At 38.0% G+C, this 17,572-nt stretch overlaps 1 protein-coding gene across 36 annotated transcripts in view; it reads right to left on the bottom strand.

Moving 5' to 3' along the window:
- Nrxn1 (neurexin 1) overlaps window positions 1-17,572 on the bottom strand; it is a 1,071,743-nt gene that overhangs the window by 171,509 nt on the left and 882,662 nt on the right. For all 36 annotated transcript variants that reach the window (XM_076559341.1, XM_076559345.1, XM_076559352.1 and 33 more), the window contains one exon: window positions 5,102-5,273. In XM_076559341.1, coding sequence (XP_076415456.1) covers window positions 5,102-5,273 — 172 coding nt within the window. The remainder of the gene's footprint in view (window positions 1-5,101; window positions 5,274-17,572) is intronic.

Here is a 17,572-nt window from a genome sequence, read left to right on the forward strand (position 1 = left end):
TGATGTAATATCCATCACTTCTGTTGTTCTACAGAGACTAACAGCTTCAAAAACGTCTATATGATCTGTGCTCTGCAGAGCATGCAGTCCAAATGAGTCCCAAACCCATCAAACCACCAGAGGACCTTCTCCATAAACAAATAAACAGCAAATTAGAACCAATTAATATTTCCCAAAGCAGCAGGAAACTGATATATTGAAATATTCCAGAGCCTAACAAATGTAGGAACAAGTAAAATGCCTCAAAAATTTAACCTTTCTCTCATAGTCTTAGACATCTTTGACACTTAGCCGGTAAACTTTAGGGCAGTGTATTTAATATATTGTTTAATAAAATGTTTATTATGCTTTCATATCAAGAATAGCCCGAAAGTCCTAGCAAAATTGAACACTATGAAGAGAGGTATTTAACATTTTAAAAAAAAGTAGAGTTTTAGCTACTTGTTCTCAGACTTCACAGAGAACCTAAGAGGAAGTGTGGAAAACTTATACCCATAGATGCTTAACTATGCCAAACACTGATATACTACAACAAATACTCAACACATCCATAATTATATTTTAGTGAAAATTAACAAACAAAGGGCAATGTTTTCCCACTGAAGTTTAATGTAGGTTCTAGAATCTGTTGACAACTACTTAATCACGTTTATGTAATTAACCAGAACATGGGACAAGTCTTTTGCTAAGATAGACTTTTTCTCCTCCAAGTCCTTAAAGGTTATAATGTGCTAATTCTAATTATCTGTAATGATTTACCTAATTCAGTAATTAAGTTTTTCAAGTAAAGCTTAAAAATAATCAGTGCCTGCTAATGAATGCTACTGATTCAAAAAGTTAGTGTTAAGCAAGTACCTGTGGCTTTTGGAAGAAAGCTGCTCTCATTCCTCATGTTAGTGTGTAATTCTCAGAGTCTCTGTCTACATCTGTGTCACCAGAAATGGCAGACTGGGGAGTGCATATGCACTAGGGACAATCACAAAAGTCGGGCCCCCAGTTTTAATGGCTGTGCCACTGCTACATCAGTCTTCACCCAATGGTCTCTGTTATTTGAATGTCTGTCAACCCACAAGAGTCAAGCTTAGACTTAGCTATTAACTAGGGGGTGACCTACAGAAAATTAGTTAGCCTGTTCAAGGTCAAATTTGGTTGTTTCAAAAAAATCAAGAAACTGGAATAGAAGGCTTGGAAGTTTGTTTTCTCTTCTAACTGTTATGACTGCAAATGAAGTAGATTTTCTTAATTATATCACACACAGCCCAAACTAGGTTAAACACACCTTAAAAAAAAAAAACCATCATCAAACTTTTAACACTAAATAATGAACTGTCTTAAATAATCAATATATTAATGATGATATGAGTTAAAAAATGAGTACCCAATTCATCTAAATAAATGGGTTGCATTTAAAGGCAATGATGTATGGCTTTCTCATGACCTGAAAGATTTTTATCAGACTTAGTCAATAAACCAAGGATTAAATGTCTCACTAAAACCTATAAGACTTGGAGCAAAGTGGATAGCTAGAAAAAAGTACACAAATCATCTCCATGAGGTCTTCCTTGGAGCTATTTCTCGTTCAAGTCCTTGTGTCCCTGAAGGGTTGACTTTGTCACAGCTCTCCAGACCTTCAGATGCTCCTTTCTTTAAATTCCAATAGCACTTGAACTATACCCCAGTTTGACTTTGGTAGGTGCCCAATATCCTTGTCTCTAAGGCCAGCCAATCCAACAGTCAAGAAGCTTGTTTACCACAGATTTCCAGTTCATTGCTGTCTATTGCCTCCTTGTGAAACACTGGAACATTAGGGTGCTGAATGATGTCAACAGTAAAATGACAGAGCAAGAGGCAGCAATTGAGAAAGGAAAGAAAAGAAGGAGAAACTATCAGAGGAGAAAAGAGAAAGAGGGAAGGGAGGGAAATAGATGGGGTAGAGAGAGGAAACAGAAGGGAGGGGAAGGAAGAGGAGAAGACTGAAAAATGGAAACCTCTCTTCTTTCATTGTTCACTAGTACTTACAATGCATTCTATACTCATCAAGCTTGTTTTTTTGCTCATTCTTATTCCTTTCTCTTTAGCAAATGAGCTATTTAACAGTTCATGAATATCTTTCACTCTACATCTCTACCTGCTAATTACACCAAATAAGTGCATATTTGTAAAGACCCAAATTTTGTTCACTGTTTCTTACATTACTCCCTGAAAAATAATCTTTTTTGGAATCTGTTGTGTTGCTTTTTGCTTTTGAATGTGTATTCTTAGTTAAATATTACATAACCTTCATATTGTTGCATATACTATCTTGAACAAATAAAAATTGTCTTGTTTCCAAAGCATGATTCTAATATGTTCCTTGTATACAGTATACATTCTTTATACCTTTATAGATAGGCTAGATGTATTTATGGAAATAAAAATTAATCTTTAGCTTTATAACAATATAAAAGGTATTTTCCACATACTATGGTAGCAAATGAAAGTTTTATTTTCAAAAGTAACTAGTTTATTGGAATAATCTTGAGTTGAGGGCAACAAAATGATGCAAGATTTTGTGGACTAACTTAAGAGGAGGTCTGTTTTCAATGAGAGAGAATGTTTTGCTGCATAACTGTAATTAGGAACAAATCGGAGATTAATGATGCATTATATTCTAGAGCTTTAACTGATATACAATAAGAAACAATTTTCTCAACTTTAACTGGTTTGCAAAAATATTATTTCTGTACTTTCTTTCATGCACAGAAAATAATGGAAAAGGGGTTTAATGTTCAGAAATTTCAATATTTATTCTTAAATGTGAATTGTTGGGTTGTAAGAATATTACATTTCCTCCAAAAGAGAATAAAACCTAGTCTACTAATTAGTTCCTCTATGAAAGCCTTCCAGACAATTACAGGGTAATACCACTGCTCAATGCTTTAGGTGCTTTTCATTAAAGGTATAGTGTCGCTACCAGATAAATTGCTTCATATAAAAGCACTTACCACAAAGCCCTATAATGGAAGGTTAAGTGCTATCCTTAATTACTAATTTCAACCCTTATATTTTGCAGTGCAGGCACTTTAGAAGAAAGCAAATATAGTCTGTTGGTTCCATTCCTGCTTCTCTGATTATAGGATTTGGTGGTAAAAGCATTAGTCCAGTGGCTTTTCTAATGAATAATAACCTCCCTAAATTTTTAAAATAAAAAATAGCCAAACCACAAGCTGATATAAAAGATATATACTAGACCATGATATTGAACTCATATTTAAAATCACTTTGTTCTAAAAACTTTAATCTTGATCACTCACACTTTGAAATTTATATCCAGCCTCTATGGCTTTGTTGCTTATAAAGGACCAAGAGAAAAGGATGTTTGAGCTTCTCGTGTCTTTTCCCCTCATCACATCATGCTAAAGTGTACACAGAGGGGATGATTAGTGGACTGTTAGATGACACATGGTGAAGTCTCTGGGCTCTTTACAACATTAAGTTCTTATGTGCATAATACATTCAGAATTTTATCATGTACAGCAGTTTCTCAGGTGTTTTTATACATATAATATATATGCACTTTTTCATGAGTGCTATAACGTTTTCATATGTCAGCCATTACATGTGTCTTTCACAATAATAACTGGAACTTTGCTCACTCTTCATTTATTAATATTAATTAAAGTTCTCCTTAGTAAAAGGGCACCTAGAGTACATGCCGAGATATAATAGATAGTAACTATTACATCAACTATTAGACAATAATAGACAACTATTTATAAATATTTGTTCCTTATTATTATGCGTTATCAGCTTCTGATCTTTGAATATACTTCTAATGTCTTTCTTCTTTTCCCTCCCTTCCTTCCTCCCTTCCTCTCTCCCTTCCTTCCTTCCTTCCTTCCTCCCTCCCTCCCTCCCTCCCTCCCTCTCTTCATCCCTCCCTCCCTCCCTCCCTCCTTCCCCCCCCTCCTCATTTGAGACATGGTCTCGCTATGTAGCCTTGGCTATCCTGGAACTCACTATGCAGACCACGGTGCTCTCGATGGTTTCCAGAATACCAACTTGGTAAACCCTCACTGAATGTTTACTACTTGTCAATATTACAATAACTTCCAGACCCACTATTTATTTTCTTGACTTTACATTCTGTCATAAGGAAGTTATTTTCAACATTTAATTAATCAAGTATTTGCAAAACAGAACAGATTAGAACTGAACTGTGAAAATAAAGAATGATATAATTCAGCAAATGCTCAGAAAAGTATCAAGAATGCTTCCTCTCTTCAGTTTGGGTTAGTTCCAGAAAAAACTGGTGATTAATGAATAAATTAATTAATTAATAATTAATTAATCAAATTATTTAAGAAGCAAATAATTCCAATAGAGGAGTTCCTTCTGTACTCATTATTGTTACTAGTTTTATTGTGAAAAATGTAAATTGGTTTTATTTTTTTATTTATACTATGTGATAAACTGTGTGGTGTACAAAAAAGGAACATTTTGCAGACTTCAACTGAGTAACACCATCATCTCTGATTCCTCATGAATCACTATGGTTAGATGAAAATGAAATGAACTCCCTTTACTCATTGCTGCAGATCTGTGGTACAGTGTTTCTTATAATTGTGGATTTCTTGTCATCTCACTCCAGGCTGCATCTCTGCCTGCCTCCTGCTCTTCTTGCACATTTCATGAGTCTCTGTTGTGTGCCCCTGTCAAAGGAACAGCTTTATTTGCTCTCAGAAAGAGTGTTATAATATTCCTTCCCTTGGATTTAAATTTTATCTGTTACTTTTGACAAAGCCTTTCCTTTATTCAAATGCAAAGATTCAGTAAAACGCTTTGACACATTGTCCTTTTCATGTGTGCATTTTTCTAGTGCACTGATGTTCTAGATTTTGCAAACGGTAACGTGTGGCTTCAAGTTCATCTATAAAATGCCATTTGTACATGGTAGCAAGAACAGTTTAGGACAGCATTACATTGACATGACTCTAAAGTCTAATAAATACTTTATGGTTTCTCAGAAAAACCACAATTTGAAGAAACGGACGCAAACATTGCTTTGCTTTTCCAGTCGTTTTTCACAAAATTGTTCCCACGTCCATAAACACTTGCTTACCTGCAGGGTAGCGCTCGATGACGGGCCAGCTGTCCACCTGTAACGTGGCATTACCACCACTCCTCGTGAAACGCACGACATGGTATTTCCCATCATTAATGATTGCGTTGGATTCTTCAATGGCGATGTCATCGGTCCCAACATTAAACTTAACTCCAATTTTTCCTTGGTGCTGTTAGGAAGAATGGGGATAAGGTCTTATTAAATCAATTGATTATTCAACATTTGATAAAAGAAAAATTACATAGCAGGCGTTGTTCAAGAATATGCTTTGGACAACAGCTGCTTCCCTCGGATTTTATTTGTGACAAATTACAAGCAATAGATTCAGGATCTTGACATTTGGGTAAATCTGTGACATCTCTTTCATGGGTAATTGATATTCTGAAAGACACACTTGCAAGGGAGTTGAACTGCCTTTTTCCTGGGGGCCGCCACTGAGAAGGTGCACAGCCGCCGGCTTTAGGGCATGCACTCTAATGCTCTCCTTTTATCTAATCTTCCAATTTCACAAGAAAAACAAGGCTCGAAGCCCTCCTTTTTAATAATGAGTGAAATCAGAGAAACGAGATCTGTTTAGAGCCAAATGACAGATGCTCACTATACAAGATATCTCTGTAACAGGGATGGGCAGAGAAAAAGGCATTCACTAAAATGATTTTCTTAGTCATTAGTTATCAGACCATCCAGATGTTAGCAGCTTAAACCATACTCATTGCCTTTATCTTGCAGATAATGAAACTATGACATGAAGCTGCAATATCTTGTTCAAGGACACACAACTTAGTAAAGACAAGCTGGGACTAAGATCTGATTCCCTCGTTTTTTTAGGTTACATCTTAGCTAAAATCGAGCTAGCATAATTATCTAAAATTAACTCTCTCTCTCTCTGAATTATGCAAGGCAGTATTAAAAATCAGTCTAAGGGTAAAGTTGTGGCTGTTAACTTCAGAATGTCAGCACCTAACGTGCTAAGAGAAACATGTGCCTCTGTCCTCGACCTCTGAGAAGCGTTCCCTAACAGCACGGCTGTCATCCCTACCACGAGCTGACCTGATTTTTAAAGCGTGTGGATTTTCATTTAATCAGTAGCGCAGGATACCTGCGCTGCAGGCCCTTGTCAGGGTCCATCAGCTCATGTCTGTGGCTTGCCTTTCACAAAGCCTCAGTGGAGAGAAACATCATGGGAGAAAGATGGTTGTAAAGGACACACAGCCAAGCATCCCTGAAGAAAATTTAAATCACAAATGAGAAGCCTGAGGTTTGGACCACATAACTTTGGACTTTGGCTGGGTTCTCACTATTAAACTAGGCAGCAAGATGATACCGTCAGCTTATAATAGGCAATCTTTTATATATATAAAATATACAAACTCTCAAATAAAACTAGATTAATGTAAGGAAAATCTCTAAGACGCTGTTTGTAACCCTCCTAAATACACTGAAATTCTCCATGCCTCCTGTATTTGTTGTGCATAAAGGATCTTTTATTATTTACTCTGATCTTTAAATTTTTTATTTTATTTTTGGCTTGATAAACAATAAACAATTTGATGTTAAAATGCCACATTTCTTTTATTTTTCTTTCTTTTTTTGAACCTTTATGTGTTGAAAATGCTCATGACCTAATATGAATTTTTCATTCTGTATTTATTTCTTGAGAATTCCATACATGTATACAGTGGACTTTGATCACACCCACTCTTCCTTCCTCCACTACTCCTCTCCAAACTTCTCCCTCCCCAATCTCTCTCCACCCAAATTTATGTCTTCTTATTTATATATGTTAAAAACCCACTGGGTCTAATTACTTCTGCCTATCTGCACACGGCAGTAGGATCACCGCTGGAGCCTGAGCAATCTACCTAGAGCATTCCCAGCACATTCCTTTTATGATAATGTCCATGTATTTGTTAATCACGGAAAACATCCCATCACTTAAACTCAACTCTTACGATGTCCTCTGGAGTTATATGTGTTAAGGTTATGTATACGTTTGTACTCAAATATATTTGTTTATTTAAGTATATTAAATATGCATAAATACTTCACTAAGAAATGTATTAAAATGGCCTGATGGGAATTTTGCTAAAATAATGAAACAACAAGTGCTCACTAAAATATCTAGTATAAAAATGATTAAAACCAAAATCTTTCCAGAGCCCTTCAATAAAAGTCCCATTTTTACTAGATATCTCCTGTTCAACACCTGAATTATTCCAGACATTGAAATGCCTTGCCATGACATATATTTGAAAAGCTAGTGAGAAATATAGTGGAAAATAAAAATAAGTCCGAGTGCAAACTCTATGTTAAAAGTTAATGCAACTGTTAAAATGATTCTAGCTACTTTGACTATGAGTTTCTCTTCTTAATGGCTAAACACATATGCAAGATCTTACGTGCCAGCTAAGATCACACATTTAAGCAAGAAACACTGAGATTCAACCCCAGACTCTTTGTCTCCAGAATCCATACTTTTCATTACACTTGTTGAATTTAGGATTATTGGCTCATTATAGCTCTAGAAAGCAAGTTGGAAAGTCCAGCTGTGGCTCACTACTGAGTTTTATCTCCCTGTAGAATTGCAATGGGGCCTTCAATTATTATTTGAAGTTAGTAGACATTTATCAAGCATTATGTGCTTAAAATAATCTTACAATTCATAATATGCAACTGATGTATGTGTGAATGTTCTAACATGTGACGACTGATTCTTTTTGTTTCACTTTCAGCTGAGCATTTGAGGTGATTAATATAAGTTCAAAAAAGTGTTTTTTATGTTACAAAATTAACTGTAAAATTCTCGAGACGTGTGTGTGTGTGTGTGTGTGTGTGTGTGTGTGTGTGTGTGTGAGAGAGAGAGAGAGAGAGAGAGAGAGAGAGAGAGAGAGAGAGAGAGAGAGAGAGAGCACTGAGAACTGATTCTCATGTCCCAACTTTAGTTCAGAAGAAAAGGAGAAAAGGCCAAGATGAGCCTCGTGATTGGACAAGGTTTCCAGGACAGAGGTGGCATGAGAATTGATTTCCACATCATCCCCTGCAGATGCTCATGCCTTCCTTCTGAGTGCAGCTGAAAGGGACTTTCCTGGAGTATCTCAGATGGCTTCATGTGTACCTCCTGCAGTTTGTTTGAGGCAATCAGAAAACCAGGATTTGGTTACACCTGAGCATGGAGGTAGCCGAGCACCAGGCGGCATTTGTGTGCCAGAGTTGATTAGGGCAGAGGCCACATGAGTGGATCAGAGACAAGAGCCCCTGGGTGGAAGTGTGTAGTAACCTGTTCATCACGACCACTGAAAAGGCGGGACTGGATGGTAAGGGAAACACAAGACAAGGTACGTGGACCCACAGCTAGGGATGCTCAATGCTTGAGGCAGGAAAACTAAATGGGTGTCTGAAGGAGGTGCATTTACCCACCTCTGCAGAATTTCAGATAAGGAGTTCTTTTATTTTTATTTATTTTAAAAAGCTAGCTATTTAAAATCTACTATATGACACAGCTGTACCACTCCTAGGCATATGCCCAAAGGACTCAACAGACTCCCCTGAGACTTGCCTAGCAGTGATCAAAGCTGCTCTAGTCACAAAAGCTAGGAAATGAACCTAATGTCCTTCAAGCAGGCCGGGATAACGAAAATGTGACAGATATACACAATGGAATACTACTCAGCTGTAAAGAAAAACAAAATCATGAAATGTATAGGTAAATGTAGTGGGTAGCCATTCCAGCTTTGATCTGGAAGTTCCAACCCCCATTGAGGCTTCAGTAACTGTCACGCCTACAAGGCGGGGCCAAGAGAGGACCCTGAAGACCTGAGATCTGGATGCGCTGGCTCTCTTGGTTCCTGGACACTGGACACTGGAGGTAGACTGAGCAGAGTTCTCCAGAGAACACTGCCGGTCTGTGCCACGCCTTTCCTAGACCCTGCAACCTACCTATCCCTTCATTTGTAAGTTATGCCACTAAATAAAACTCCCTTTTAACTACATGGAGTGGCCTTAATAATTTCACCAATAGGTAAATAGGTGGTACCAGAAACATCATACTGAGTGAGGTAATCCAGATCCAGAAAAACAACTGCCACATGTTCTCTCTCAGCTGCAGTTCCTAGCTCCAAATCTTCAGATTTGAATATATAACCCCGAATAATGATAGTAGAAATCAGAAAAGAGAGGGGGAACCATGACTTGGGGGGGGGGGTGTCTGGATAGGAGGAATAGCAGCATACAGGTGATGTGATGTTACTAGAAAGCGATCCAAATGTCCAGGGCTAGTGAGGTCACGGCTCTTAAAGGAGAACCCTATACTGCTACCTGGCTAAAGCAGCCTAATAGCCAACTGCATTCTAAGTCTTATCCTTATATCCACAGATAATTGTGGCTCTCTCTTCTTATCAAAGAAATTTCCCTTTGCAACAGATGGAAACCAAACCAAACAAAAACAAAAACAACTGGTCAAAATGCAAAGAAGAACTGATTATGGGGTACCCAGCACTAGTGGATACCTCTATGACACAACTCCTGCACTTAAGGCTCAGGGCATCTTGTAGAAGAGGGCAGACAGATTGTAAGAACCAGAGGATCACGAAATCTGCTGTTAGATTGTATCCTCTAGAAATGACAGGGAAGCTTCATCCATGATATCTCAATGCCTGAACAAAACCTAAGCAAAAGCAAAAACCACCAAACATAGGTGCTCAGTCATAAACAAAAACTACCGGCCACTAATGCTAAGAGTGGCAGAAAGAGTCTTCCCTAGGGATGAGCCCCTAATTAGTTATCTGACACCAATCGGTCAGCCACCGCAGTCAGATACATACAAGTCACACCAAACAGATCAAAATAGGTATACTTGCTATATTTAGGGATGCAGAAGAATTAAAGAAAAGGAAGCTATAAATTTGATAGAGAGTAGTGGTGGAATGGGGTGGGGCGGGCATGGGAAGGGATAGAGGGAGAAAAGGGAAGGAAGGACATGATGGAATCATATTTTAATTCCAAAAAAATTAGAAATAAAAAGTTATTTATTAGGTGATGTGTCTTCAAGTGCACATGCATGCTCATATGTCTAGGGGCACATGTGGAAGTCAGAGGACAACTTAACTTATACAGTGCAGGGTCCAAGAATCAAACTCAAGTCATTGGGCTTGTTCACAAGTTGCCTTCACATACACAGCCGTTTTCACAGCCTCTTATATGAGGGATTTTGGATGGTATGGATAAGAGCTCTTTAAAAAAACAGTACTCTTCAAGAACTCAAGGGAACACCCTCAGCTACATGGTTGCTACCTAGCTCGGCAAGATCCCTTCTGCTCCTTATCCTTTCCTGTTCTTTCTGCCTCATCCCTGGAGAATGCATGAAGGAAGAAAAGTGAATCACAGAAACAAGAGGAGCCAATTTTACTCTCCCAGCACATGTGGACTCTCAGTGTGGCCCACGTAGACATCACTGAGCAGCTTTAAGGGAACATATAAGAACCACTGTAGGTGAGCCGGTTGAAATTACTTTTGTTGTCTAAGAGTGAACAGATGACTTTTGTGATATCTAGGAGTAACTAAAGGACTGGAACGGCCTTCTCTGGGGATTGGGATTAAAACTCCTCAGGGCAGGTTTAAATCCTAGTTCCATCCTAGAATGCAGCTTGAAAAAGTGCATGATGATATTTGTTAACCCAGAGATAAATGGTTGCTTAAGATTCTTTTCTGGTATAAATGTCTTTCTTCTAACAGAAGGGGCAGAAGAAGAAACTTCTCAACTTTCCACGTTGCCCTAGGAAGATGACCACAATAATCTGTTCTCCTCAAACTTCCAATTATTAAGGAGGGCCCAGTTTTGTGAATAGAAGTATTTTCACGCTAGAGCTTAAAAAATTGCATAGTCACTGGAGAGATTGTGCTCAGGATAAAAGCACTTGCTGCTCTTCCTAAGGGTCCAAGTTCAGTGCCTAGTATTCATGTCAGGCTGTTTATAATCATCTATAACTCTGCTCCTGGAGATCCAATGCTGTGTTCTGGCCCCCTTTGGGGGCATGTGACACACTTACACACAAGTAATAAAAAGCAACAAAATAAATCGTAAACACAATGTCCCCAATCCACAGATAAGTAAGTGCTTTCAATTTACCCTTAACTTTCTTCTGCAACATGCAACATAAAAAGGCTTATTTTCTAGGGTATAGAGATGCCCAGATTTCACAATGTTTGATTAATTGCCCATATTAAATAAATAATTATGAAGCATCCAGGGTCAGTGATGCTTGGAGAGGTTTTGGTTCTTAAACAATGTCCATCTGTTCTTGGATATGACAATATGCTGCCTCAACTCTGAGTAGCATTAACACATAGACTCAAACTTTGTGGAATAACTAGTGTAGAAATGAACATCACCAGAGTTGGTCCAAACATCCTGCCACAACTCACCATCTACTCCTCACTGTATGCAAAGGCCTAAAAAAGCAATTTAAATATAAATGATAGCCAAAGGGTCAACTTTCCCCATAAAAAACATTTAATATAGTGAAATATAAAATATTACTATGAAGAATATTTTGTAAATCCAATATTTACTTCCCTCCAAAGCTGTAAATATGTTCCAATCCCAGTCCATATTGGCAGGAGAGAAAGTTATTTCAATTATATAAAAAATAAAACTTGCAGGAACTTTCTTGCCAATGGATAATTACAATTTAAAAGAATTCATTTCAAATCCGTATTCTCCGGGATTAAATGTGATTGTCTTGGCAAATTCTCATGAATATTGCATTAGCAAAACCAGCAGTCATTTCAGTGGACATGTACTGATCTTTCTGTATTGTAACTTGCTTGGAATGAATAACTGCCTCACACCATAATTTTGAAAATCTATTCTAAGAACATCAGTAATGAGGCATTTATAATTTAATGAAGTCTTCCTGTGGATTCATTAAATAAATAGTGACAAAGGTAATTATTGATTTTTTTTCATGAAAGCTCATTTCTGAATAAGGATTATAATATTAAACCATGCTAAAAGGAAATCTCATGAAATATGATACTGGTTAGGTACTTGAAGGTTCTAGCAAGTGGGATCACACTATCTAATTCCTTGTGAAATTATATTCACTTGAAAATGTTTGAACCAAGATTGAGATTTAATGATATTTTCAGTATCTAGAGCATACTTCAAATAAGATATGTTGCCCATTCAGGTATAGTCTAATCTACCTGTATACAAAACAATGAGGCACAATGTACACATAAAAATTTGGTCTTATATGTGGCGCATAGATATTCTACATAAGACTCTGAACCACGGCTTTCATTCCTTTACCTTGTTTTGTGTTTGCCTCAGTTATGCCCAGAAAGAAACTAATAGAATTAAAAATTGCCTGTTTTCAATATTTTTGTTTAGCATGCTTCTCTGCTGTCAATGACCAACAGGAAAGAGTCCAGCCCTGGGAAGCAGGCAGCTTAACAGAGAGCCCTGTTTATGTTCTGTGAGCCCCGGCCATGCACTGTGACACAGGTCCATGCTCCAGGACTGTGGGCAGAATGAGGTAATGTGTTCACGTGCTCCCAATGACTGTGCTCACTTCCAAACGCTTAGTGATTCCCAGGATACATAGCTACGTGGACACATATCACACATCAGGCAGAATGCTCTGCTTTGTAACTCCAGAGACGAATCCTCAACAGGGAGCCAATGTCCTTTGACACAATGCGGTTTGTGGGGCCTGTAGTCACTGTTGGTGACTTAACAGCTCTGCAGGGACTGTCAGAGAGCCACCTGTTCTCGCTCTTCAAAACAAGTGAACTGAAATTTGCTGATTGGACCCTAACATCTTCCCAAGTCAGGAACTTACTACTGGCTGGTAAAAACTGTTTTTATCAATCTAGATGATTTATAATGTCAATAAGCAGTTTTAGTTACTATTTTAACAAGTCCCTCTGTACCCCTAACACCCACTACCATGTCAAAAAGTTCTCACTGCCCTGTCTTTTTCACTGCTGGATACCATCTCTCTATTCATTCTGTGAATACACAAAACTGAACGTTTGAGAGTCACCCTATGTGTGAGGACAACACAAACCAGCACACAGTGGCTTATTGACTTACTTTTTGTTTTGTTTTTGTCTCTGAGGAAAGCTTCACTAAACTTGGGAAGATAAAGTGTGATGCAAATACTAAAAACATACCAAAGAGCTGAAAAGTGTGAAGAAGACGGCACACTGAGGGGCACGTATGAAGGAGCTCAGGAGCCTCCCATTGTGCAGGTGGACAGTCCACACAGGAGACAGCTATAAAACAGCCAGTCAAACACATCTGCACACATAGGTTCCCTCCGTTTTCCCACCTCCTATATCTCAGAATGCTTACTGGACGCTATATATTGAGCTGCATATATAACAGTACATCTCACATCAACATACCTGAGTCTCACAGAATGCCTGAACTGTATCTCCTCAAACAGCTCAAACAAGCTGCCCCAAGTTTCACAGCTGATCGGGATGGGTACTGGACTCTGATCAGGTTGATGGGGCAGCTTAGAAAAGAATGGCATTAGTCGTGTCTATGTTCCAGAAAGAACATAAAACCAGAGTCTGCACAAAGACTGAACCACAAGGAAATTTCCTGCTCGGAGCCAACAATTGCATCCTACAGCACAACACAACACAGAAGCCAGAGTGGACAAGGTCTAGGGTTCCGCAGCACAGAGAGACCTCATGTATGAGAAATACACGTTAAATCACAGCATGTGACTTCTTTGCCCGTTTGACTTTCATTGAGGATAGTGTATCTCCTCTGTTATGTCTACTCTCCAGAATGCCGCACCACCACTGAGTCCATGAAAACTTGACCCCAAGACAGAGGCTACCACCCTGGGGGCATATCCTCATCTGATCCTAAAAGCATCTAATCAAACTTGGTTGCAAACCAGCAACATTCCTCTTTGCCAAGTTTACATGTCCATGTTTTATGTCCCTGCTTTTCCTCCTAAAATCTTAAAAAGAAAAAGAAAGAAAGGAAAGAAAAGAAAAGCTTCAGATTGTAAAAACAATAGCTTAGTAACTACATCTTTCAAAGCACTTAGCAGATTACTGTCACCTCTGGAGTTTCCCCAAACTCTTCCATACATGACACTTAAATAAGCTGTAAACACAGAGACTACTGTAAAACTCTACCTCTTAAGTATGCCGACCAAGGGCTCGCAGCTTATTTACAAAGTGGCAGCACCAGAATTTTCTTTATCATACTCACATTTTCTCTTTATGAGACAATGTGCATCAAATTCTTAGCTCACTTAATTGTTGCAAGACACCCAATTGCAAGACCCCTATTGCTTTCATTACTACTAATATTTTGGTTATTCTTTTGAAAAGCAGGGTTTAGCTTTAGAGCAGTTAGCAGCAGTTCCTAGTAAACCCTTGATGTCGGCATTGCAGTTTTACTGGAGGCCAGCTCATTAGCTTTCACAATGGCATGTGTAAAGATAACTATCACACCCACAAGGAACAAGTCTTATTTACAATTCTATTGCTGTGAAGAGACATTATGACCAAGGCAATTCTTACAAACAAAGCTTTTAACTGGGGAGTTGCTTACAGTTTCAGAGGTTTAGTCCATTATCAAGGCAGGGAGCATGGTGGTCTATGCTAGCAAAACACTTCCTCAAACAAGACCATGCCTTCTAATCCCTCTCAAACAATGCCATTCCCTGATGATTAAGCATTCAAAAATATGAGCTATGGGGACCATTCTCATTCAAACCACCAAGAAGCTAATCGTCAGAAAAGCAGAGACTGAAGGAAGTCAGGACATTTAATATTTACCACAAGCTCAAGAGAGAATACTCTAAAGTCCGATTGTGTTCACTGTGCAATGAACTGCTGCTCTGCCTTTGGCTGCACTGAGCACAGATGCCTGACTATGTGACCTTCTTGTTCCTTCTGATCTAATGACAATTTGGTTCTAGGAAGAGTTTAACTACAAAGGAAAGCAGCTAGTAGAAATATTAAAAAAAAAAAAAAAAGATATTACCTGTTCAGCTTTGTTCTTTCTTTTACACACACCAAGAACACCTAATTTGAATTTCGGTCACTATTAGAAACTTTCAAAGTTTATAAAACAGATGGATTCTGGGATTTTATTGTGCTTTAAATATAGATTGTCTTTGGTTAGAGGAAAAAGATACTCCATTAGATTGACATATCAATAGCCTATGATGCCTTCCTTCACATCAGTGGGAAATGAAAGAACTTGTCTTTATTGGTAAGAACCCACCCTACCTCCTTGCCAAGAATCTTCTCATAACTAAAAAATAGATCCTGAGCTCTGTTGATGATACAGTCCTTCAGTACTTCTCTTTCAGCACGTGATTTCTCTTTAGATGAAATTAGATCAGTTAAAATATTAGATGCAGAGCCAGATGACTCAATGCCCCACTACTGTGTCCTTGAATAGATCAATAACTGTAGGGTTGGTATTTTGAGATCTTCTCAGTATCTCTAAGTCTGTATTGGGTTATTTCTGCCTGTGGTACAATTTTGAAGGTTTCCAGTGTGGCAATCAATTCAAAGGTCAATATTGTTTCCTGGTGTTTCCCAGTGGTGTGTAAAACACCCCCTCTGTGTGATATCACCACAGCTGGAGAACAAAGCTGGTATTCTCTTGGAAACCAATCATTTCCTCAGGAGCATTAATGTGCTACCTCTGTCCACTAAAACACTAGCCACTACAAGGTATAAAAGGAATCTGTAAATGTGAAAAATATTGGTTATTAAATTTCTCTGCTCCAAATAACTGCAAAGCAGAAATGGAACAGGGTAAGAAGTGGACCTTAGCTTGGTGTCCACAGAAGTCTTCATTTCTCATTGGTAATACTTGAGGTTGTCCACCAGTTTCGATGAGATGAGTCTTCATCTCATGAGCTTAGCTTGAGCATTATCCAAACAGTAGCTCATGGCATGTGGATGGCTGAGGCTGCTGCTACTTTTCCTTTTTCTTTGTTTTGTTTTTAATAACTGTTGTTCTTGAAACAAACCTTTGGTTGAATGGTAAATTTGTGTTGCTCACATTGTATGGTCATTCAGGGAACCATAGACAACGAACATTGTGCTTCAGGTGCTGACTAAAGCCATACCCTTTGTTTTTCTGCTTCTGTGTCTTTGGGCCATTGCACAGCTTGATATTAACCTTTGCCAGGAACTGGACAGGGAGAGGCCATTCTATCAATTCTGCAAGATGTTGGCATTTCTAGGTAAAATGCTTTCCTATAAAGGAGGTTTGGGATTATTTGTGGATTTCATTTACTTGTGTCCCAGGACTATCATTTCCACGGAGCACCGACTGTAATTATACCTCACTCTAATGTTCTGCATTTCCATAGCTCAAAGCACAATGTTCCTCAGACAAATAGACAAAATATCTTTAGATGGTAACTGTAATCCTCTACATTGGAAATGTTCCCATAGTGAGTAGGTTATAGGTAAAACCAAAATTAACTTTTGGAATTTTTTTAAATTTAAAAAAAAAAAAACATGAACACAGATGAAGAGTCTAATGAATTATTCTTAATGCCTCAGCTGATACATCACATAGACCAAATTGTTACACGTGTTACTTTGTAGGTAACATCACTGCTGTAAACCATGAGTTACAAGCAAGATGTAATAGGGAGCTAATGTTTACATGCAGGCTTGATGGACTGCATTCTTAATGAGGTAATGTTTTCACGCAGGCTTGGTGGACTGAATTCTTTACGAGGTAACTTTTTCATGCAGGCTTGGAGTGTATTCTTCATGATGCTATCTTGGTTATCACAAGCCTGGAGCAGAGCCCTAACATGAAATGCACACCAAGAGAACAACTGACATGGTCACCTTCCTTTTCCTTTATTATTATTATTTATTATTATTTCCTTCATTATTCTACTGCAGGACTACTTGCTTGGCATTTTTAGGAAAAAAGCAATAATTCACAGGGGCCTAGAAATGTCATTTCCACATTGCTTCATACAGCATCTGCAGGGCTCTATTATCCACAGAGTGGAAAGTAGTAATTCCCACAGCCATCATACAAACAAATCTGTGCTTCTATGTGTAACTCAGGCACAGCAGAGTTTTCAGATGAGAATACGGGGATTTTCAAGGTTAAAGCACCTAATAGGTGTGCTCTATCTTAATTTTCATAAATAATATAATACCTTAAGAGAATGTCAAGAAATATTTATCAAATATTATTTAGCTACAGCCCATTTCAGAAAAACACTCTACCACCCTTCCCATGACTAAAATTAATTTATAATGTGTGTTGTGGCTTGAGTTAATGTACATTCATTTATGTATATAGCAAGGTTATTCTTGCTATAAATAACAAAATTATAGAGCCACTATTAACACGTGAAATTTAGTACTTATCAATGTTTATTTACTTATTCACTTATTCAAAAACTCCAAATGAACTATTTGATATTCTCTGGTATTCTGTAA

Source organism: Peromyscus maniculatus, chromosome 22 (assembly GCF_049852395.1).
Source record: "Peromyscus maniculatus bairdii isolate BWxNUB_F1_BW_parent chromosome 22, HU_Pman_BW_mat_3.1, whole genome shotgun sequence".
Classification (NCBI taxonomy): Eukaryota; Metazoa; Chordata; class Mammalia; order Rodentia; family Cricetidae; genus Peromyscus; species Peromyscus maniculatus.